This window comes from Paralichthys olivaceus, chromosome 6 (genome assembly GCF_024713975.1).
Source record: "Paralichthys olivaceus isolate ysfri-2021 chromosome 6, ASM2471397v2, whole genome shotgun sequence".
In the NCBI taxonomy this organism is placed as follows: Eukaryota; Metazoa; Chordata; class Actinopteri; order Pleuronectiformes; family Paralichthyidae; genus Paralichthys; species Paralichthys olivaceus.
The window spans coordinates 12153029-12176298 of NC_091098.1; the positions used below are offsets into that span (position 1 = coordinate 12153029).

A 23270-nucleotide genomic window follows, 5' to 3' on the forward strand; every position below is an offset into this window, starting at 1 on the left:
CACACACACACACACACACACACACACACATTTTTAAAAAGGTCAATGACACATAAAAACTGGTTCTTTTTTCTTGCCAGTGACAAAGAAGTTGGATATGAAAAAAAATGAAAACGCAATTTCACTGCTCAGATAGTTGCAAGGACATGCACTATGTATGTGTGTGTGCGTGCATGCTTGTGTGTGAGAGAGAGACAGCGTCTTTGTGTGTATAAATGCATAGTGAGAAGGGAGACCATCTTTCCACCAGGAAAGCACATATTGTTCACGTTGATACTTAAGTGCCGTCTTCCCTACATGTTACAGAAACAGTAATCTCCCCTTACTGAATGGGAATGGTCATCATCAATAAATGTACTGATTAGCAGTGCTGTGAAGTAAAATAATGAGATCCACTGCTGTGTCCTCCTTCCACCCACTCCTCTCCCTGCCTGATTAATGAGCTTATTGGGCCGGGCCGGGGCCATGCCATTCCTGCCCAGCAGCTGATAGATCACAGTCACTAGCATCGTGTGTGAGTGTGTCTCTGTGTGTTTGTGAACGTAGGAAAGACAGTGAAGAGGACTAATGGTTTATCCCTCTATCTTCGGCATCAAAATAAAAAACACAACATAAACACTCATCGTTTCCACAGCAGGAAATTGTCTGTAAATACAGTTAATCGGTGTTGGCTTTCTCTAAATGCAGCGGTTCAGACAAACTGTTGGCAGTATCGACGTGACTGTGTTTTTCTGACACTGCTGGGTATTGTACACAAAGATTTGGTCTTTAAAGCTGAAACTCAAGATCAGACCAAAATATCAAATATCAAACAAATGTTTACAATGGGTTAGATCTGAAAAATAATGTATGTATTGAGCTGAATATGTGATAATAACAGATGGATAGTTAGAAAATGGTATGATTCATATCAGCAATTTTGAAATGAAAAGAAATGTAATAACAATAAAAAACGATATCCATACTGTGTTGGCAATAACTTAATTAATCATTATTTCTTGTGTTTGAAATGAATCATTCTCAATAATCATTAGAAAATGAGTTACAGTAGTACAAAAATCTGCTGTTCAAATTAAGAATGAATATACAATTACTATTTAGAAATTAATGTTTGATTTGTTTTGTGTGTCTGTTTGCATGAATAGACTGTGTATATCATTTTGAGTGAAGGCTAGAATGGACCTGCATCCATCTATTGTACAATCTACAAGGTGTGCAGTCAATAATAATGATTATAGATATGTGTGTATGTGTGGCATATACAGTATATGTGTGTGTGTGTGTGTGTGTGTGTGTGTGTGTGTGTGTGTGTGTGTGTGTGTGTGTGTGTGTGTGTGTGTGTGTGTGTGGAAGTGCATGCAGCTGCTTAACATAGGGTGCAGCATCGTGGACTTAAGGAGGTTAGTTATATAAGGTGGACTTGATAAGCATGGATGACTTTGTGACAAAATGCAATGTGATATAATGTGATGTGTGACAAAAAGTCAGGTTGTGGAAACATGCTTTTGGGTTGAGGTGTGTGTGTGTGTGTGTGTGTGTGTGTGCGTGTGTGCGTGTGTGTGAGGGGAACAGGGGAAGGAAGAGTGAAGTTACATAAGTGGGTAGGTTTGGAAGATTTGGGTCATGGCAGCTGAGTTAAATACAAAGGGGCAACAGGAGGTGACATTTCATAAAAACTAAATTAAACTGTCTTGAGAAGTGATGTTTCATTAGTAAGGCAAGAACAACAAGTTAAAATGGAATTGACAGTGAAATGGTTGGTTGGTGCAGCTGGGCACTCAGGAAACGGACACTCCAAGTTGCATAAAGTTGCTTGGTGGGAGGAAGTATTTTTGCATGACTAATCTTCCAGAGGTCACAGTCATATTCGTTTTCAGCAAAGACAATGTACGGTGACTTCAAGCTGTAGCACTATTTGGTTCAAAGGTGGAAGACTAAACCCAGATAAATAGAGTTTGCTCAGAAAATTAGAGGAAACAGGTTGCCCTAAAAATTGTAAGTAATGTAAAATGAAAACTTGAGCTGATTTAACTTAAAAGCTTTAAAGGCTGGAATTATTATTTTAAGTCCAATACACTATATTCTAAGTTGATTCAACTTAAAAACATCTGTTTGCTTGACAGGAAAGTATTTACTTTTCAGAAATGAAATGAAATTATCTAAGAGGTGGCAGCCATGACACTATTTTCAGTATTATTCATTTATCCACAAAACTCTTGTAATATTGTGGCTGTCATTAATATTAATGTTCAATTTCAGTTAGTAATGGGGACACACTTCTGAATAGAGCTTCTCCTTGAGATAAAGATGTCATGAAACTAAACAAAACAAGTTTATACAACCAAAACTTAACAATATTAGTATATTTCACTTAAAAGTTATCCACCCACCGCATTACTAGCAAATGTAGTATAATCTACTTCAAATTAGTAGACTATACTTACTTAAAATGCATCACAATGAGAAAAGTCAAAAAGTCAACAGCGACTCCCAAGTAACCTCAGCTATTACATAATAGATTTGATAAAGTAAGAAACCGCCCTGTTTTCCGCTCAGCACCTGTAATGCAAACTCAACACTTCCTCCACCTGATTCACATTAACCCACCTCCCCAGCTGCTCACCGGGAACAAGCTCTTTCTTTTCCCTGGAAGGCTTTTATTATGAAAAGTCTGAAGGGTGTGTTGGGCTTCACTAACTGCAAATTTCCAATAACTTAATCAAATAAAAGTAATCTGTAAATAAGTATACTCTCAGACGTGCACTGAACTGCAGATAATCTCCTAAAATCATCCAGAGGAGCTGTATGAGAGAAAGCAAACGTTAGTCCAGACTTTCTCCAGACACTGTTGGAATGAGCCCATGTGAGAACACAGCAGGAGATCCTTCAGAGGATTTACCACAAGGTAGTGGGTGTGATGAGAGGCAAAACTACAGCAAACAAACAAAAGGTGACAAATATCTAAAGATGATAAAGACGAGACGTAGAAGACCCCTTATGAAACCAGATTTAACTTATGAAACCAGATTCTTTTGTGGGAGCTTCCCCAAATTGCACTCACTCATAAATATCAGACCCCTGAATATGTCTATTTTCTCACTAAGAAATTATAGAAATTATTGAAAAACTCAAATCTTGCAGTGTTACAGAAAGTGATGAAACAATTTCCTGATCCTCACCAAAATGTTTTCTTCCCTGACCCATATCACATCCTTCCATCAAGTTTCTAATAATCTGTACAGTAGTTTTTTTGCATAATCCTGCAACTAATGGACTGACAAACAAACACCAAAACATAACCTCCTTAGTGGTAAGAATGCAAATTATACTATAGCCTTTAAGTAGACATGTCCATACTAAATGAGGAAGTCTTTGTTTTTGTTTGAAAGTAAATTCACTGCTTTGGCTTGATAAGCAGTAAAAGGAGCCTCTAGTTAACGAGGTAAGAAATGTAATGGTGTAAATCCCACTGAGACCCCTGCTCAACTGTGTCTCCGCAGGGAGACAGAGGTCAAAGGGCAAAAGGTTTGCTGGCCAGAGAATTAACCTATTGAGCGCTGATGTGTCTGACATATACACACAGACAAATGCACACCTACGCAGCAGTATTCAGGAGAGTCTCTCCCATGCCCTTCAGGATGAAAGTATTGTGGTGTCACAGAGGTAGTCCTTGTGCGCCCACAGACAAATCCAGAGATAGAGAAACAGAGAAAGGAGAGAAGGATGGAAGACAGAGCGGGACGGGATATTTGGAGAAAAGAGAGAGGGGAGAGATTTCGCTAACTTCCAGCTGAACCCATACAGTGCATGAGGAGGGTGACATGTGGGGAAGTTTGAAAGGTACGGAGGAGGAGGAGGAGGGAGGGTGCAGGGAGGCACAAAGAAAAAGAGCTGGAGTCAGCTGGAAGAGGGAGTGCGGAGGTAAACGCGCACATACGGACAGGTGTCTCAGATGTGAACGTCCCCTGGGTTCTGAGCATCACTGAGACTCCTTATTATATCCTGATGGTGACTGAGTGACAGACGCTCCATGAGAATGCAGGGTTGAATACAAGTCACTCTACTTCAAAAACCCCATCTAATACATATTCATTTCATTTGATGGACCCTTCCCCCGCCCTGTTCACTCCCTCACTGAACTACTTCACACACGTCATCTATGTGTGCGTGCGTGCGTGTGTGTTTATACACTGGTGTGCGTTCTGTGTGTGTGTGCATCAGTTTTGCTAGAGCATGCACTTTCACCAGTGTGTATGTAGGCAGGTGTGTGCACCTGCGCATGTACACCTGTTCCTCGGCTGTGAATATGTGTGTGTACATTTTTATAGCACCACCCCAGACATGATGGGTGGTTTCAGACAAAGAGAGAAAAGGTATGAGCGAGTGTGTATGTATGTCAGAACGGTTGAACGGAGTTCATTTTCAAAAATTAACAAACAAACACGTATTTTGCAAAACATATCAAATCAATGCTACACACGAAAATTGATTGTGCTGATAGTTTTCTCGCTTATGTCCTGACTCTCTCAGACATCTCCACCGCCACAGCAGCAGGTGGTGCTAGGCTGAGGAGAGAAGGTGAACTGCCACTGCTGGCAATGCCCAGGTTGTGGGTACATACGAATAGTCAATTTTACCTAGGAACTTTCCTAAGTGAGTGAAATGACCTATTTCAGCGGCCGCCACAATAATAGCTGTTCAGATTCTCTGAATGATAAGGAAAGGAGCTTCAATGCTTCCTAGCTTATCTCCTTTAGTGTAGAAAACATCAAACCATCCTTTATGAAAGGAGAGAATGCCGCTCCTACAATTCTTTGCGGCAGCAACATTTGAAGCGATGCAACCTTGTAGTTGCACCTGGACGCACCCATGTCAATACATATTTTAAAAAAAGAACAGCTGTTTAATTCTCCTGACTCGATCCAGAACTGAAGTGAATCCTCATATTTGTCTGAGCTCCGGATTTCTTCTCTGTCACATCTGTTTAGTGAACAACAAGCTGATTAAACTCACAGTTCACAAGATCATCATCAGAACGAAATATTTAAGTTATTTCAATTCATCCTCTTTATTTCTGGATGTCCAGAGTTCAGTGCACGTCTGTCTGAAAGCAGCTATAGTGATGTTTCTTAGAAATTTCCCCTCACACACATTTTTCAAACCAGGACAAAAGAAACATCTACAGATTCCTCTTATGTTCTATGAAATACCATAATGTTATTTAAGGTCTGACAAAAGACAGGCCTGTGTCTCTTTGCTGCATACGAACCTTGGCACTAGCGAATCAGCTCATTCTGTGGTATAATTATTGCATTCCAGAGAGCTAGGGAAACCAGCCTTAAGCCTATTATTAGCCATATGGAGAGTGCTACAGGCCTGGCTGGTTAGAGAGGGAAATGTGTTGCTGGATGGGTGCCAAATCCTCCAGGAGATAGCAAGAGAAAGTCCTTGCTTTTAATTAAGAATTTAATACTGAGACTGCTATTAGTGATTAGTATGTAATTAAAAGCTCAAGCAGTGTTTCACATACAAGTTTAATTAGATTTAATATGAAAAATTGAAAAAAAGAATATGTTGCAGGCTATATATCTTGGCTCGTGTATCCCAGGATGTTTTCATGTAACAGAATTGAAAGTATGACTTGTGTCGTATTATTTTGGGTGAAGGCCTCAGTCCATAGATGAGAAAGTGGATAAAATGTGTTTTTGGATTCTTTCTCTAAAATGATTCCAGGAAAAGTCTGTGATATTGTTGTGAGAGGATTTAAAGAGACTTATTGGTGATTTAGATAAAGTGCAGTGTGGCAACTTGTGTCTCGGTCATATCTGTGAAACACAATTCTGATGTCCTTTATCAAGAATATGCTCTGTAACACCTGACAGCATGCAGTATAATGAATTCCACCACTTATTTGGGTTCAGTTCAGAATCAAATGTTAAAAACACATGAAAAGACTTTAATTTACATTTTCATTTACTGTTAGTTGAATGAATACTCAAATATATAGGGTCATGAAGAGCATGAAGACCAGTACCTGAATGTCTGGTCATTTTTGAATGGCTTTGTACTGTGACATGGTAAATGTGGACAATAAAACAGTTCAGGTTGTATCTACAAATACATGTGCCTGGCTAATACACCTATTTATATTTATAATAGTTACTTGATTCATTTTCTAAAATGAAAGAATGTGTGTATATCTTTTTTTTAGATTAGGTTTTATATACAGAGGCTTGAGTTCTCCTGCAGCTGCCGCAGGTTCAGCTCCGACCCTTTGCTGCATGTCTTCCCTGCTCTCCCCACTTCAAGCTTATGCTGTCCTATCAATGAAGACACAATGCCCAAACCAATTTGAAAAAGTTTTAATATGAATTACAACAAATCTATATAGCATATGTGTTATATACTATATATTTCTACCATTACGTCAAAAGTGAGAATTTGACCTTCAGGCCTGGATACACACATCTGGACAACAGACTGGTTGACTTTACATGAAAACTGGGAATGTTGGGGTGCATGTGGCTGTTCTGTATGTGTTACTTAGTGATGAGGGAATAAACACACAGTCAGAGGTGAGACTCAATAAAAAAAAAAAAAAGAAGCAGACAGCTGTGGCATTTTCCCATTCACCACAATCAGACTCTTTTAAAATGTCTCTCTGGAAAATACAAACATGAACTTACAGAGACGTAAGGAGACGTAAGGAGGCAGCTGCATACACAAGTCTGACCCCGCACACAAACAAAGACATCATCCTGTACACAGAGCCACACACATGTACAGACTGCACTCGCATGGACACACACTGCACACTGTTTTCTACAGATCTTCTCCAGACAGTTTCAAAGCTGAGTCACAGCTGAAATTTCTCCACAGACACAGGCTCAGGAGCCTCAGTGCAGCTCCAGCCAAATAATGACTCCCAGCAGCCAATGACAACAGCCTCCTGCACATATGTGAGTATACTTGACACCGTGCGCCGACTTCCACTGCTCTCACTCGCAGATCTCTCGCAGAGCAGGCAGGAGAGGATGGGAGCCAGAATAATGGCCTGGCGCTGATTCATATCAGGTGATTGTCTGTGTTCAGCCAAAGGCCAAAGGCCATCGCGGTTGTGCTGCCCTTTACAACGTCACATTAGGCCCAGCTAATTTGCAGGCAATTAGCCTGGCTGCATGGGAGCTGGCCCGAGGCGACTGGTGGGGTCGCAAGAGATCAGGTTAGTCAGCACAGGCTGCAGCAAACCATTTGGTGGAGGTACAGGTTTCGACTACATTTCTCAGGCTGTAAATAATGAGAGATCCTTTGTGTGTCAATAATATAATGATGAGGCGAGATTTAAACAACCAGCATCACCCATCATTATGTTCAGAATGAAAAACATAGACCTGCACAAATCAATATATACATAACTTATTCATTTAATTGGGGAGTTTTTCCAAATGTAAGAATAATTAGCGAAAAACAACCACCACCAGCTGCCAGAGACAAATGTGACATGTTTAAATTGCTTGTTTCGGCTGAGCAGCCATCCAAACCCCAAATGTATGTTATTTACAATGATATATAATTGAAGAAGGCAACAAACCATCATATTTGACGGCCTGAAATCACTTTTTTGCAATTTTGTTGGATATATAACTTAAACTGTTCGTCATGTATCAGAACAGTTCCTGTTATAATTTAAATTAAAGAGAATGTTATGTTATGCTCCATAGAGGAAAACATAAAATCAGCACAAAAACAACCAATGGCCCAACAAACTAGAAGGATGTTCTGATGGTGCATCCCTCCGCCAAGGCTAATGTCCTATCTTACCATGTCAAAGCATTGTTTACCATCAATTATATAGACTGTGGCGGCCTGTCATATTTTAATTTTACTTACCACAGTTTTCATAATAGACTGACACATGTTTTGCCACTTCTCATGATAACATTAGCAATATGTTACTTTTGCACCATTGCTGCACTGTATAGCCGTGTCATCCATAAAGTTTTTATCATCCATGCAGACAATCAGACCTCATAGTTTCACCTGCAGTTGTGCACATACCCACAAGTGACATGCAATGCAGTTCTCTCTCTCACACTAAATCTAGTCTTTCACTCTCAGTCTGTGTACCTGACACTCAAAATGCATGTGAGAGCATCCTTTGTCCACGTGCGTGCACCCCCGCTACCGGAATAGAGCGAATGAAATCTGTGGGAAACACTCAAAAGAAAATGAAAAGAAATTCGTGGATTGGCCCATTTATTCAAATCCGCTCCAATTAATGTCTTCTACCTTGGGCCTTATCCCACCCCTCCACAGCATTTCATGGATATTGGTTCAATAGTTTTTATGTAATCCTAACTATCAAACAAACAAACAAACGCAGACAAAAACATAACCTCCTTGGCGAAGGTTATTAAGATGTGAGTGCACTTTAAAACACTGAAACAGTACAAAAAAACAAATTAAGATAAAAATGTTAAAATAATACTGTAGGGGAGGTTCTCAAGGTCAGATCTTTCAGTACAGTCCTTCTCAAAACACCAAAACATTATTATATTACAGAAGACTCAACTGATGAACAACAGACAACAGAAAGAGAGCAAGAAAGAGAGGCCCCCCGGAGTGGCTTGTGGTCTCCCGCAGCATGGTCATTATGAGTTGTGGTAAAAGCGGTCCCTAAAGTGAAAAGGACACGTGGGTGTGAAGGGGCTGCGAGGTGATGTTACAGAGGCATGGGGAAGTAGAGCGATGCACAAGGCAGGACACTGACAGAGAGAGGCAGAGGTTTGAAAAGATAATATAGGGGAGATAACGTCATTCCAGAGATTGAAATATATATATATATATATATATATATTGTAGAATGACGCAGCCTGATGCAACGCTGTTTGCATTCCACTCTAGTTTACAGCTTTTCTTTAAAAATGCTATCCATGCATGTTACACAAGATGAATTTAGAAGCGTCAACAAACGCTGTACACAAATAGCTTATGCAAGCTTGTGCTGTTTAATTTCGGAACTTTTTTTTTGTTACAGATTTTAAACCTCCTCCTCAGCTCCGGAGGAAACTTTTCATCATCATTACTTCTCAGATGAAAAGAGCTCTCCATATTCATGCCAGGCTATGACACAGAAATCTCATGAGCTTGGAAAGCGACATGATTATAACAGCTAACTAGATTCACTGTTAAATGCATTTGAAAGTGTGTGTTCATGGATGTGCGCGCGTCTCTGTGTTTGTGTGTAGATGAAACACATGCAGCAAGCTTATGTTGTTCGAGCAGTGTACGAATGCGTGTGATTTCTAAGGATGGAATCTGATGTATATGTGTGCGTGACTGTGTGTGTGTGTGTGTTTGTGTGTGTGATGCCCTGGTTTCAACTCTGCTGTTCCTGCACTCTCACATTATCATACAGAGCAGACGGAGTGCGTGTGCTGGGTTGTAAAACTCTCCTCTGCTCTCTGACAGTCTCCCCCCTCATCTCCTCTCCTGCTGAGCTCCCTGTGTGTAATCTGTAGACTGCACACGTACACTGCCTACCTGAGTGGGAGTCTCTGCTGGTGTATGAGCTTGTGTGTGTGTGTGTGTGTGTGTGTGTGTGTGTGTGTGTGTGTGTGTGTGTGTGTGTGTGTGTTTGCATGCATGCACGTGTGTGTGTGGCAGAGGGTGAAGGAAGCCGCGTGCCATACCACCTATGAGATGTTTTCTAAAAGCTCAAGCGCTTCGTCTTGAGTCTTCGCATTCAGAAAACACATTTGAAAGAGTGTACTTGCAACGTGTGCATGTGTGAGTCGACCATGTCTGCAGAACATGGCAGCCAAACAATCTCTGTACCCGCGTCCCACTGTGTACAGCTGACAGCAATCACCTGAACTGGAATGAACTAGACTTATGTAACTTTCCCAGTGATGGCCATGGCTGGTACTAAACAAGCCCCACTGTGTTTACTGTGTTTGGTCGGGTCATCGAGGAAGAGAACGTCTGCAGCATTTTATCAGAGACAATTACAGAAATGTGGAGCTTTACCTTGAAATACTGCAGATTGTTCAATTTGTTTATAAACAGGTTAGTGGCTGTGCAACACTGTATTTTATGTAACAATCTCAATATAGAAATAAAGACATCTAAATAAGCATATTTTCAACTATCTCATAGAGTCTTGTAGATTTTTTTAATGTGCAAACAAATATTGTGCATTGTTATGGCAGTTATTACATTTTTGCCTGTACAAAATGTGCCATTGCGTTTGATTTAAAAAAAAAAATAGCATGATGCTAGTTGCTCACAAAGCTCAAACAGTTGTGATGTGAATGTCATGTCATCCTATTATAAAATGGTAAATAAATTAGCTCATCCAAAAACTATTCACAGTCAACAACTGCACTTCCAGGGTTCCTCGGAAATAAGCCTGCCAAGTTTAAAGTCGATCCGATGAACAAGAAAAGAAAGGACAGACAGACAGATTTCTGGATTAACAAGCAGGATGGCTCATGACTAAAGCCGCTGATATGCTGAACGGATTGGTTATTGTGAGCACTATGGCGTAGACATAACATCTTTCGCTTTCATACTCATTTTTCAGGTGCAGTGACTCGGTGGAGTCCTATTCTACATGAAAGGTGTCGCCACTGAGAAAAATAAGACCACACCACCAGAAAATGGCAAGGAAGAAGAAATCCAACCAAAACAGTTTTGGAGACCTGAAAGTCTTTTCCCAGAGTTTCCAGCAGAATGCCATGTCTTTACTAAAAGTACAAGCAGTCTCCCTTCAGAAGCTACCTGGGAATCTTGATGCTGGGGCCATAGACACGCTGTGGATATCAAGTTAAAAGAACTGGAAGGTAGAAATGACTCCAGGATCAGCAAGTATAATCCAAGTTTAAGTTCAAATCAAATATCTTGCAATAAACTCCCTGCACTGATATGATAGTGTTTGAACATGCGAAAATTTAACCACAGTGCCATCAGAGTGGTGCTTTACTGATGTTATTAGAATGCAACCAAACACTGAATTTAAAGGTACAATTATGAGATACAAAAACATCCTGGCACCCAAACATAACCAGAAGGAAAAGGCAGCAATGAACCCGTAGTGAAGAAAAGCCTGAATGGTCTAAATAACCCCTATCGTCTCTCAGAAAGCTAATTGATTGAATCCCACATGCAGGTAAAGGAGCTCTGCCAACACAACCTGGCTTGTATCATAACCTTTTTGTCTCCATTTCTGGCGTGCATCTCTGCTTAGGGAATACTGTGTTGAAGATTATAGACGGGGGAACAAACGCAGGTTCATGAAAAGGGAAAGAAGAAGAGAGGAGAGGAGTGAGTGACTAAGAGAGTGAAGGAGAGATGAGGGGGGAGGTGGTGGTGGTGGTGGTGGTGGTTGAGTGCAAGTGCTTGGGAGATGAAGATAGAGAGTGAAAGAGTGAGAAATAATGAGAGAAGAAGAAAAATGTTCCCGCTCTCAGAGAGATGAATCGGGTGATAGTTTGCAGACAGCCTTTTCAATGTGTCAGTGGAAGGACTATATCCATCCCCTTCTTCACTAATAAGGTAGAGAATCCCCAAGACACATCCATAGGGATCTGTTCATTTGTCTCCAATAACACAGCCACCTTTCTGCTCATATTAGTCAGGATTTGCATAGCCACATTTACATAAGGATTTAATAATGTCATCTGAATGAGCCGAAATGCACCTGTCAATCATTCCTGGTTCACTAAAAGGTTTCTGTGCTCTTCGAGGCAACAGGATCTGATTATTGCATTTTGAGGACTAGCAGGGTTAGGGGCCAGATAACTTTTCATCAAATTTAAATCCAGTGTGAAATAAGATTTATTTTATCAAATCTAGGTTTAGCTTTTAAGATTTGTAAATTATTAAAAACTTATCTCAAACATTTGATGGAGATCTACAAATCTTAGCTACTCGTGATGGTTCTCTAACCTCCTACCCAACAAAATCAGTCGCTAAGATTTGAAAATGAAGAACAGCAGGATGAAGTATTGAAATAATTTTGCTCACCTATTTAATTTTGCACATCTTCTTCAGTTTTGAATTTATTATGAGCTACCTGCTCCAAAACCAGCAATGAAAAAAGGGAAGCCTGCAATATGAATATTTTGCATGTTGCCATTTCCTAACATAAAATAGTGAGGAGAGATACAAGACAGTGTTGTGTATTTGGTTAATACATCTCTCAAGACATCCTAGAATCAGACCCAAAGTGGAACCAGATATTAGAACCCAAACCTAATGAGTAAGACCCAAATCAAATAGTTTATCTCGTCTTACCTTCCAGCCGCTGCCCGCCTCTCGGTAGTAGGGGAAGTTGTCACAGATCCACTGATAGATCTCACTGAGGGTCATCCGTTTGCGCGGCGAGCCATTGATGGCAAAGGTGATGAGACTGGCGTAGCTGTAGGGCGGTTTGCCGTCTCTGTGCTGTGCAGCTTCCTCCTGGTCCAGCGTCGTCCCTGGGTCCAGATGAACGATTTTTTTGCCAGGCCCTTGCCCGTGATGGTGACCGTGGTGGTGGTGGTGTCCGTGATGGTGGCTGTGGTGGTGACCTGTGTCCGCCTTCTGGATGGCTGCCCTCATGCTCAGCTGGGGTAGCCAGTCCATTGAGGTCAGGCTGCTCTCCAGCTCAGAGGTCATGGTGTTTGTAGGTCGTGGGGGTGGGGAGGTCAAAAGGACGACGGGTGAAAGGCTCAGCAACGTGGCGTGTGCAGGATCTACTTTTGGCTCACTGAATGGGTGCTGTGCAGCAGCCTTGGCTCAAGTCTGGAAGGAGCAGGAGGTTTGTTTACTATGTCTATTCATCTCCTTTAGCAGGAGCAGAAAGCAGATTTGGCAGAAACACACAGAAGTTAACTTGCACATTATTTTCCACACACAGTGTAGCTTTGCATCATGGAAAACTACATATTTTAGCATGTTCATCACTTGATCTTTAACAATGCACATAACATGATCTACAATGTGAGCTATGGATAAGAAGCAGGTTGAATCAAACTGTTTTATTCCATTAAATACACAGTGGGAGGCAAAGCAATATGGGGTACTAGGCATGTGTTTTAGTGTCTTACTTTTCCCATTCCTTTCCATCTTTCTTTGGGCCAAAGCATCTGGGCAAGTCACAGAAGTGAAAGGTAGAGTCTTTGCCTCGTGCATGTTCACAAGTTCTTCATTGAGCCACCGCAATGGCCGCTGCTGCAACACACAAACACAGAAAAACCACACAAGACGATGAGCTTTCTCTGCCAGACTGCCTTCATGAGATATTAATATCACACAACCGCTCAACTGGCCTCGGCATCTGTCCAACCCGATTAAAACTCTTCTCTCTTTCTCTCTCTGTTCTCCGTCTATCTGGATTGCCTCTCAGTCTCGTTCCCTCCAAAGTGGAAATGGCAATTGGATCTGCGGAGTGACTAAAAGCTGGGGAATTGTTTTCACAAGTGCCTGCCAAATGGGGGGGAACAGCTCGAGAGGAATTCCAACCCTCTGGAGGAGCTGAAAGACTCGTCCCCTTTCCCTCTCTGTGTAACCCCCCCCCCCCCCCAAACACCATGTTCCCATTCTCTGACTCCCAACGTGCCTCACTCTCCTGTCAAGGCCGTGTTCACCCCGATACAACCCCACCCCCCATCCCCCTGCATCCTTCTCAGACAGATGCAAACAATGAAGAAACTCAAGAAGCCTAAACATTTTCAATTGGTAGCTATTTTTAGACTGGCGCTGAACTTGTGTAACATGCGTAAGTAGTGTCGGAACAACTTTTTATTTGCTTTTGCAAACTCAGGACAAAACAAAGACAATTTGGAGTTTTGGTGAGAGAAATTACTCATCAATTGTTCTTGTACTTCAGTCAGTCACAGAACATTTGTACATTTGTCACTACTGGGCTGAGAATGTTGTGTAAATGTTACTCATCACTGGAGTGAAGATGTTGCGTTTGTACCAAACAAAGAAAATTGAATTCCTTAAGAGCCCGGTGCTTCCAGAAGACAAGAAACATAATAGATTCTAGGAAAAGCAGGTAAAGTTTTGCTAAAGCGTCAGACAGAGTGATGCTCAAGGTAAGTGAACAGTTAACAATAACTGGGGATTTCAGCCTCACCCTAAAGAGAAATCTACATCTAAACCTACATCTATCATTGCATGCAGTAACCTTCGGGTGTCCTTGAACAACAAAGAGCCTATTGGCCCACGCATTTTCCATTCATGCTCACTGTATATAATCAAGGTGGGAGAACATCAATGAGTCTGCTTACCAGGAGGAACACAACCCCCCCCCCCCCCTTCACTGTCTCTCTTTCCACCAATTCCCCTCGAGAGTCCAGTACACCAGGATGAAAAGGAAGAAGGGAAAAAATAAGCTACTGTAAAAAGAAAAAACCTTGCTTAATTACAAGTAGAAAAAACTAATTTCTAGCAGCAGACTCATCGAGCCAAACAAGCCGGGGAGTGGGACTACAGGAAAGGAAGAGGAATCGAGAGAAGAGACATACCCAATGAGGCCTATTTCTCAACATCATCCCCATCTCCTCCTCAAGGCCCTGCCACTGTGGGAGAAACCACACCAAAACCCCCCTCTTCTTCCAAATCCCAGGAAGCCATCTTAATTAGTGCACCTTTGTTTTTCGCTAAAGGGAAGGTAACATTGCTCGTTGTAGTGGTGGTGGGTAGTTGGGGGTGGTGACACACAAGACACAGAACAACAAGTACTTATTTTCCCCTCATTAAAAAGGAGGCACAAGCTGCAAATCAGCCTGCCACAAGCCCTGACCTGCTGTGCTGCCATGGTTGCTTTTGTCGAGAAGTTTGGGAGCGTGGGCTGGCTGCACGGCGGCACGGTGTAGTTTTGCACCGGTAGCCTGGCGAGCAGTTCGAATGATGAGTAATAGAACAGAGCGGAGCAGAGAAAGAAGAGGAGGAGCTTGACTTTGGCTTCTGGGGATTGGAGCCCCGCTGGGCGGGTAGACGCAACCAATTACCTAGTCGACTCAGTCAACTGGTCCCACAGTGACTGGGCTAACCTCGCCACATTCTCTTTTATTTCTGGTGTCTGCTGTGATTCGCATCAGCCTCAGAGGCCCAAGTGGTATCAGGGGAGAAAAATGATGACTGCAGGGAAGACAGCTTGTAGTATACCACTTCTTATCGTAGTGCAGTTTTCTACAGGAATCCATTGTACTATATGCATAGATCCTCGAGTTCTATGCTGTCTAAACTGAGGGCTGCATGTTTTTCCATAAAGGCTGTTTATTTATGTCTGGTAATTGTTCATGGTTATCAGAGTGTACAGAAACAGCGATAGGCTTATACAGTATACAATGTCATCTGTGTCTTAGTCTTTGCTGATGTTTGTTCACTTCATATTTTACATTTCAGGCAAAATAAATAGGACTGGAAGCATCCATACGGTCTGTCGTCATACTCCACCTATGTAGCCTAAAGATGACGAGATCATACTCCATCATAACAACAGTATCAGAAGTCTTATTTCATTAGAGTAAGTGCCTTGAAGTTACTTTACAGCAAGGTTTGTACAATGTTGGGATTTTGTCTATACTATGGACTGAGAACAAAATGTATGTTGTTTTTTTCCCCACCCATTCATTAAATTATGTCCCTTTTTATAATTACCTCCGCCAAGAAGTTTATGTTTTCACCTCTGTCCGTGTGTTGGTTTGTGTTGCCGTTTTCAGACATGAATTCTGGAGAATGGGGTCTGGACCGGTGTTGCAACAGGAAAATGTCCAGTCAGACACAGAGATCATCTATTTTTGTTTGCAACACATCAACAAAATGCACTTGACATATAAAGAGCACTTTGAAAGGGACGATGCAACTAACATATGAATGTGTATAAGGATGTCAATATACTCCTTCCTTCAACATTGGTTTTAATAATCTTTTAAATAGCAATTATTGCTGTTTTTCTATTTTTGATTGCACTGTTCATGCTTGTGAGACCCAGAATTTTGTTTTTCATGTGTATGGAAATACTCATACTAAAATGATAATAAATAGAATCTTGAATCTTGCAAGTGAGAGTCTGCCTGAATCACCAAAAATTCTTGAATCTCATTATCTTTCCACCCTGCGATATTTGTATTGTTTTTATTTTATCTTGTCTGTTGATTGTTCGGACCACCATCAACATGCCCATTCGCTTGTGGTGAATCCTCCAGTATGCACTCTGAGTACCATTCTAGTTAACTGATGTTATGACAGCAATTCTAAATAGGGGCCTGCAATTTGTTAAGAAAACCAATTACCAGATACATGTCAGTATTCTATGTAATAATTATAACAAAATAATAAAAATAAACAATTATCTGAATATTTAGAAATAAAACTAAACAGATACTGTAAATTTAATGACACTGTCCCTGATGGGGGATTTCTTTGTTGCAGAGCAGGAAAGAAACTAATTGTAATGCAATGACTGGGGGCTCATGCACTAATGAACCAACATAATACCTAAAAAACAAGATTCAGCTCTGGTTCATTGATCAGAAAACTTCCCTGACATTTCAGAGAGCTGTACTTCAATAGGAAATAAATGTAGTGTAGAGGGGATATTTTGGCAGCTGTTCATACAGAGAAGCAGTTTTTCATTTAATAGTGGGAGTGTGTGTAGCATATATCTGTAGAAATAGATATTTGGCTTGTATCACTCAGTATCAAAAGAAGTTCAAAATCTGGCAAAAGGAACTTGTAGCATCTCATATTTTTAAGCATGTACAAAGTTAGCTTTCAAAACTTGAGAGTTGTTAGAGATTAGCTGACACTTCCAGAGAAGAGTGTAAAATGGGTTTTTTTTAAACCAGAGGAGCCAGAATTTGCCCTTTTGTGAAGAAGAAATCTTTCTCCTTCAAAGAATTTAAATACATCACTCTCCACACTGTGGACAGAGCTTTCATGACTGGGAACATTGTCCCTTTAAAAGAGTTGAGGGTCTGTGTGTGATTGAATGTATTCACCCATTAGACTTTGTGGATGTGATGCACACGCTCAGCTGTGTGCATCACTAACAACCAACAGTCCCCCGCTGCTAGCAGGCTTTTAGACTGAGAGAGGGGCTTTACAGTTCTGCATTTTAATAGAGAACTTTGAATGAAGAGGGGGGGGTTGGGTGAGAGGAGGGTGGGTTTGGGGGTGCAAAGGAAAGAGGCATCAAAATATTTTCAGAGGAAAATGAAGTAATGACAAAATACCCACCCGGAGTGTGCCGAGCAGAGGGGGTTTCTGGGAGGAACCGCCTTGGTGAGGGGAAGGCTAATGTGTCAAAAGAAAGTCTGTCGGCGTACTGAGTGCTGTCATGTCTAGAAGTGTGAGCCATTGAAAAGGAAAGAGGAAAAGGTCCAAAAGTAGTATTGAATGTCTTAATTACTTTCTGCTTCAGCACAAGAAAACATACCCTTGAAAAGGTTCAATTATAAGATATCAAGGCAAATCAGCTACCCTTATGGAGGCTGCTTGATCATCTCTCAATGGAGCTGGGTTAAGCAATTATCGTTTGATACCGTCTTATTTTGAAAGAAGACCTGCAGAGACATCGATGTAATGTACCATTTCAAACTGAAATATATTTTGTGGACTTAGTCCTTAAAGCGAGTGGTCAGGCAAACAATTTCCTGAAAGGAATATTTAGAAGAAAAAAAGAGTAATAAAAAGAGAGGACAATAATGTAGCCATGACGGAACAACACTTTCTCCGGGGGGCTCGCTGGCTGGCCCGCCTCCACCAAGTCAATCCAGTGACATCTCAACTGAAACAGAATGTACTGATTCACACCATTTTCCTCAGGTCTGAAAGAAAATCTGATTGAAAGAAGGCAAGAAAATCAGTCGGTTCCACGGAATCCCTGAGGGCCTGGAATAAAATATTAACTCGCTAAGCCCGCACAGAACATAACACCTGAAAACATCTGCCAAGGTAGAGGGAGTTAGCGACCCAGAAGACTTACCACTGCCGACAAGGCAAAAGCTATCACAATTCCAGATTCTGACAACGGCAAAGTTAAAAAGGCATATTTTGTCATAAATAAAACATAGGAGTGCAGCATTTCGCCAAACTCCCCCAACGAGAGGTCCCAGGAGAGAGATGCGATGCTGTTTGTGAACCCACACTTTGCACAGTAAAGGGGCTACAGCACTGCGTCACCACGACTCAAGCTACACTCCTACATCCAGCACTATTCAGCAAGGACTAGTCCTCTTTAAAAATTCATTAATTTACAGCAAAAAATAGATTAAAGCGCCCAACTGCACCAACCTAAAAAGTTTGGCTTGTGAATAGCATTAATAATGGAAGCAGGCATCCAAAACCTAGAGGCCCTGGCTCGGAGGCATGGCGTAGCTTTTTGTTGCGCTTTATAATGGAGAGTAATTTACATTTTTTAGAAGTACAGTATTACAGCTTTTTGATGCTTGTTTATAATTACGTTGTTTTACATGCAAATTGGCTAACAATTGTTACTCATTAAAAAATAACCAGAAGAGTACAACAACACTCTGCTTTTGTAAGACAGAGGTTTTACATCAGGTTCACGACGGAAGCTTTTGCACTGAACTTGTCGCTGGCAGCACCATTGTAGAGTTCAATCCCAATGAAGGCCTTTAAGAGTGAGCGCCCCCACCCCTCCTCCATCTTATCTTTTACATCCCTCTCTTTCAAACCATCGCTGTGCTTTCCAAACAGAATCAAAGGGGATTTTGACAAGATAAAAGGATTTGCTGCATTTGAATTCAAATTAGGTGTACTTTCCTGGGGATGAGACAAAAATCACAGTGACTGGGAGCACTCAGACAACTTAAAGGTACTTAAAACGGGAGGAAGTGTTCTCTAATGCCTTCAGTTTCTCACTTGCCTAATGATGGAGGAGTTTGCTACAGTACTGTGTACAGGTAGCAGCTGATGAACGTTCTGTGGGGACGAAGGTTTTCACCACTCACTTTGCAGGGGGTGTGGGAATGACTTTGACTATCAGGGTCATTTCAATAATCACTTTGTCTAACTGATGGTTATTGCTGATTATTCATATGACATGAGGTAATTAATATGACCTGAAGACCTAGTAATGTTGCGCTGGCCTGATAATTACCGCGGCAGATTAGAGGGGAGCAAAGGAGACCTTCTCTTCCCATCCTTTAATAGCTCTAGAGAAGCTGTGTTTACAGACAGGTGCTACAGAGGGCTCATGATGGAGAGCAAGAGACGGCTCCCCAGCAACTGATGAGGATGGTTATCGGTGGTTGCTAAAAGCATATTCAGCATTAGTATGTTCAGGGTTTCTTTGTTAGTTGAACAAATCCTTCCAAGATTAAAGGCAGACGCTGTATAATGGCAGAAAAAATAAAATGTTTGCTCATAGTCAGTTCACAGGGGTCAATGGTGCTGTTAAGACAGCCCAACAGCCTCTGCACAGCATGTCGAAGAGACTTGTTGTTTAACTTATGAGTTGCAAGAAAAGATACTGAGGGACACATGCTGGGTTTCACAATAACATGAACTACAGACACACAAAGACGGTGGGATTATGTTTCTGTATTTACCTGAATACAAATATAAAACTATCAACTACATCGCCCAAACGATTTATTGGTTGGTCAATGAAATCAGCTGAATCTTTCACAGATATGAATTACAGCCTTATACAGAAGATGGGCATTTATGTTTAGATTTTAGAGTTTATTTTCCTAATTCAGGTTCTATATATTTGATTTATAGTTGTTTATGATAAAAAATGTAAAACAAAATGTTGAAACGGTAAAATAACCCTAACCCCCTAACCCTAACCCTATATTATTATATATCAGCTAATATATTGGTAGACTGTATATAAAGATGGATGACACATCTCCAATTCCTCCCACTATTCCCATTCTGGATACGAACGCTGCCATTTTGCACATTTGTAGTCTGCACACCAGCGATTGGAGGATTTTTTAAGTTCGGTACATGTCACATCTGCTAGACTGCTAACATGGAGGAGACAGTATTTATGACCTATACTGCTGCCAGCCACCAGGTGGTGATTCATGCACTTTAGCTTCACATTTCAATCATGTTGTCCATTTTTATTAACAGTCACAGTCTATGATTAGTATTGGAAATATCAGTTTCAGCTACTAACAACTTTAGCATATGTTTTATTTACAACTCGTTATTTAACTGCTCAACATATTTTTGCAAAGAGATCAGCGTCTTGACTCTGTGGTGTTTTTAATTGGGTGGCAAATCGTCCTTGACAGACACAGGAGAAAGTCTGGCTGCCCAACATTACTTTTGAAGTCGCACAAAAGGGAATATATTACAAGTAATAATAAATATGCAGGCCGACCACATAAAATCTTGACAGCCATGACTGATTCACATGCTGGCATATGGAGTTTGTCTTTATCAAAGAAACCGCAATGCATGTAGTGTATCCACAAATAGCCCTTAATTCAACTTTCAAAAAGTCATTACTACACTCGCTCCTTGGCACCGCATTTGCTGACATTGGCATTAATTACGACGACCTTTCCGATGATAAAACACAAATCAGTAAAACATTATGAGAGTTCCTTCTCTCCGCGTTTCATGAGATTCTGCATAACGATTTAATGAGGCATTTAGGGGTCTATGAGTGATCTACTGAGAAAGTCTACAATGGCAATCAGCAGCGAGTGTGGCAGCTGTTCGGCAATTAAAAAGCCAAATTACCCTCAATCAACACCATTTACAAGCGCAAGTAAATCTCAGAGCAAATAATGATGAGAGAAATCTGTTCAGACAGCTCTCATCTTGATAGGAATTAGAGGTGCATCCAAATCAGGAGCAGGGTGCTCTCTCTCAAACACTTACTTCCTCAGCCTGTCGTACACAAACACACACACACACACGTGAACGCCTCCCCCTTGTCTGTGTGTGTTTGTCATAGAGATGAAATTGTATAGTGCTTGCCGGCTCCCCACACTGCAGCAGGATGAAAGATAAGGACTCCTTTACAGTACAAGACAGCCCCCGTTCACGTTAAGGTCTCTTTTGTAGAGAGAGACACTACTGTGGTCCATTTGAGGCAGCCTATATGGAAAACAAATTCATAGCCTCTGAGAACGACTGCACCATCCACATCTCTGCTTCTACTGGAGGGAAAGGAATACTATCTCTTTTACACCAAAATTAAAGGGAAACAAAGGTTTTTAATATGCAGGTAAACTCCTTTCACAAAAACAGACCCCCCCCCCCAGTGAGTCACGTTTCACATCAAAAACATACCGGAGGCCAAGAAGGTGTCTCGCCTCGCTGTCTTGCCAGTGTTGCATTTTGCATGATATGAAGAACAAAAATTGTTGTTGCACGTTGTTCCCAAGATGCAAAAAACAGTAACTACACAAATGGCTACGCACCAATGTCTCGAAGTTCAATGCCCTTCATGACATTGTGCAGAAAAAGGTAATGTGTCAGCCTCTAGACTACCAAATACCAATAAAAACCTGTGTCTACTGCAGAGTCATTTGATCCAGGAGTGAAAGACGAGTGTATCCATTCCCACTGCAGACAAAAGCCAGATGTTAGTGGGTATTTTGACCAGTGGAAAAGAGCTTTAAAGTGACCTGCTGCAAATAATACAAAGGAACTAAAGAAAAAAAAACATCTTATCACTATCTGGACCAATGGACACAACATCAGTGATGAACCCTGGGTTTCAGGTCTCGATCACCTGGACGACCCATGCAGTCTGCAGTCCCCAGGTCACAACCCTTGATCCACAGCCATGTCTTTGCCTTTCCTTACCAAGATGACTGAGAGCTCCATGTATAGAGCTTTTTATATTATTGGGACCCAAATGCTTTATTTGTGTGTAACCAAAAATAATGCAAATAATCATGATATGATTATTCACTGTTCACGTGGTGAAAATATTTATAAAACATTTCTCTTGTGTTGTTCTTTCACATAACTAAGAAGTGGATAAAATAGGCTATGTCAAATTATTCCATGGGGACCTGTGAGGGGGGGATCCTAGAGTGTTTCTTGTGGGGGGTACTGAGAACCTCCGTGTAAATTAGGTTTCAATAAAAAGGTTAACACCAGTATCTCTGATGTAAATCTGATGATTTTAATCCTAATACTCTCACTAAAATTATTCTGAAATACACAAACACAGTGAACATGTCACGTCCTTTAAAATACAGCAGTAAAAAATACACACAAAAATACACAAATATGAAGCAAATAGGCCTCTTGAATATATTCCATGCTGTGACACAAAGTTGTAGAGTGGATGGATCCACTGATCCAAACGGTTTCAAGTGAGTGGACTCGTTTCTCTCCTTTTCTTCTCAACAGATTCGTGTTTCACATTTAGTAGTTTAATCACTTTGCCCCTCGCACATCCCCGTGCACGAGGATCTCTGAGCTCTGTTATCACTTGAGAAGTGTTTTTACTCTGTGCACGCCACTGTTCATGCACATTTCCGCGTCCAGCACAACCTCACTACTTCGGATGACTGCTTCATTCTAACTCCACTTTCTCATGCACGGGCCCGTTCTTTTAACGGAGCTTTACTGAAACTTACGAGCACACGAGTCGACTTCATGTGACAACTGCGTTAAAGCCAAATGCTCCAGTGTGCGTGTGCATGCACATAGTGACAGGCAGCGAACTTAACCATAGCGCCATCAAGTCAACGCCAGCGGTTTCCAGCAGCACATTGTCTGTGAATCACCCTTCACCACAAACCCTCCTGACTGACACTCGAACCCTCTCCTGCGAACACTACTCACCGTCGTAGGTGAACACGAACCGGCTCAATTCTTGGGTTTGTGTCGGCACGCTGCTCCAGAAAAGCTCCAGACGCCTTGTCCTGCACGGAAGAAAAAAAATTCCCCCCTCGAAGACAAAAAAAAAAAAAGCTGGAGCGGGTGTCCGGACGCTGTGGGTCGAGCAGCGGGCACGGAGCGGAGCTGTGCGGGCGTCACACTGACCGCTGCCCCGGTCACTCGACTGTCATGACGGGCGGACTCGAGCCGCTGCTCGCGTTGACTGAGCTCATCACCAGCACGAAGCTCCGGCTCTGAGCGCTCCGCTCCGCTGCTGAGCCACCGGAACTACTTCCAACGCCAGCCGGAGCACGTTGAAGATGAATCCATGCACCACAATGGAGAGACATGAAATCACATCCATTTAACTAGTTCCCAATTTCAGTATTGACAGCGCATAGGCCTGCCACAATTACACCTGCCATACATACCCAACGTTTATA

At 41.6% G+C, this 23270-nt stretch overlaps 1 protein-coding gene across 4 annotated transcripts in view; it reads right to left on the reverse strand.

Annotated features, from left to right (window-relative positions):
* The window catches only part of LOC109630620 (forkhead box protein J3-like), a 57278-nt gene extending 34144 nt beyond the window's left edge, over positions 1–23134 (reverse strand). For 2 of the 4 annotated variants that reach the window (XM_020088899.2, XM_020088898.2), the window contains exons 1-3: positions 22792–23134; positions 13092–13215; positions 12298–12786 (exon numbers count right to left, since the gene is read on the reverse strand). In XM_020088899.2, coding sequence (XP_019944458.2) covers positions 12298–12660 — 363 coding nt within the window. In that variant the 5' untranslated portion in view covers positions 12661–12786; positions 13092–13215; positions 22792–23134. Of the gene's footprint in view, positions 1–12297; positions 12829–13091; positions 13216–22791 lie in introns of all 4 variants that reach the window. The other 2 variants (XM_020088897.2, XM_020088896.2) reach the window with 2 other exon arrangements.
* Positions 23135–23270: the final 136 nt, after the last annotated feature.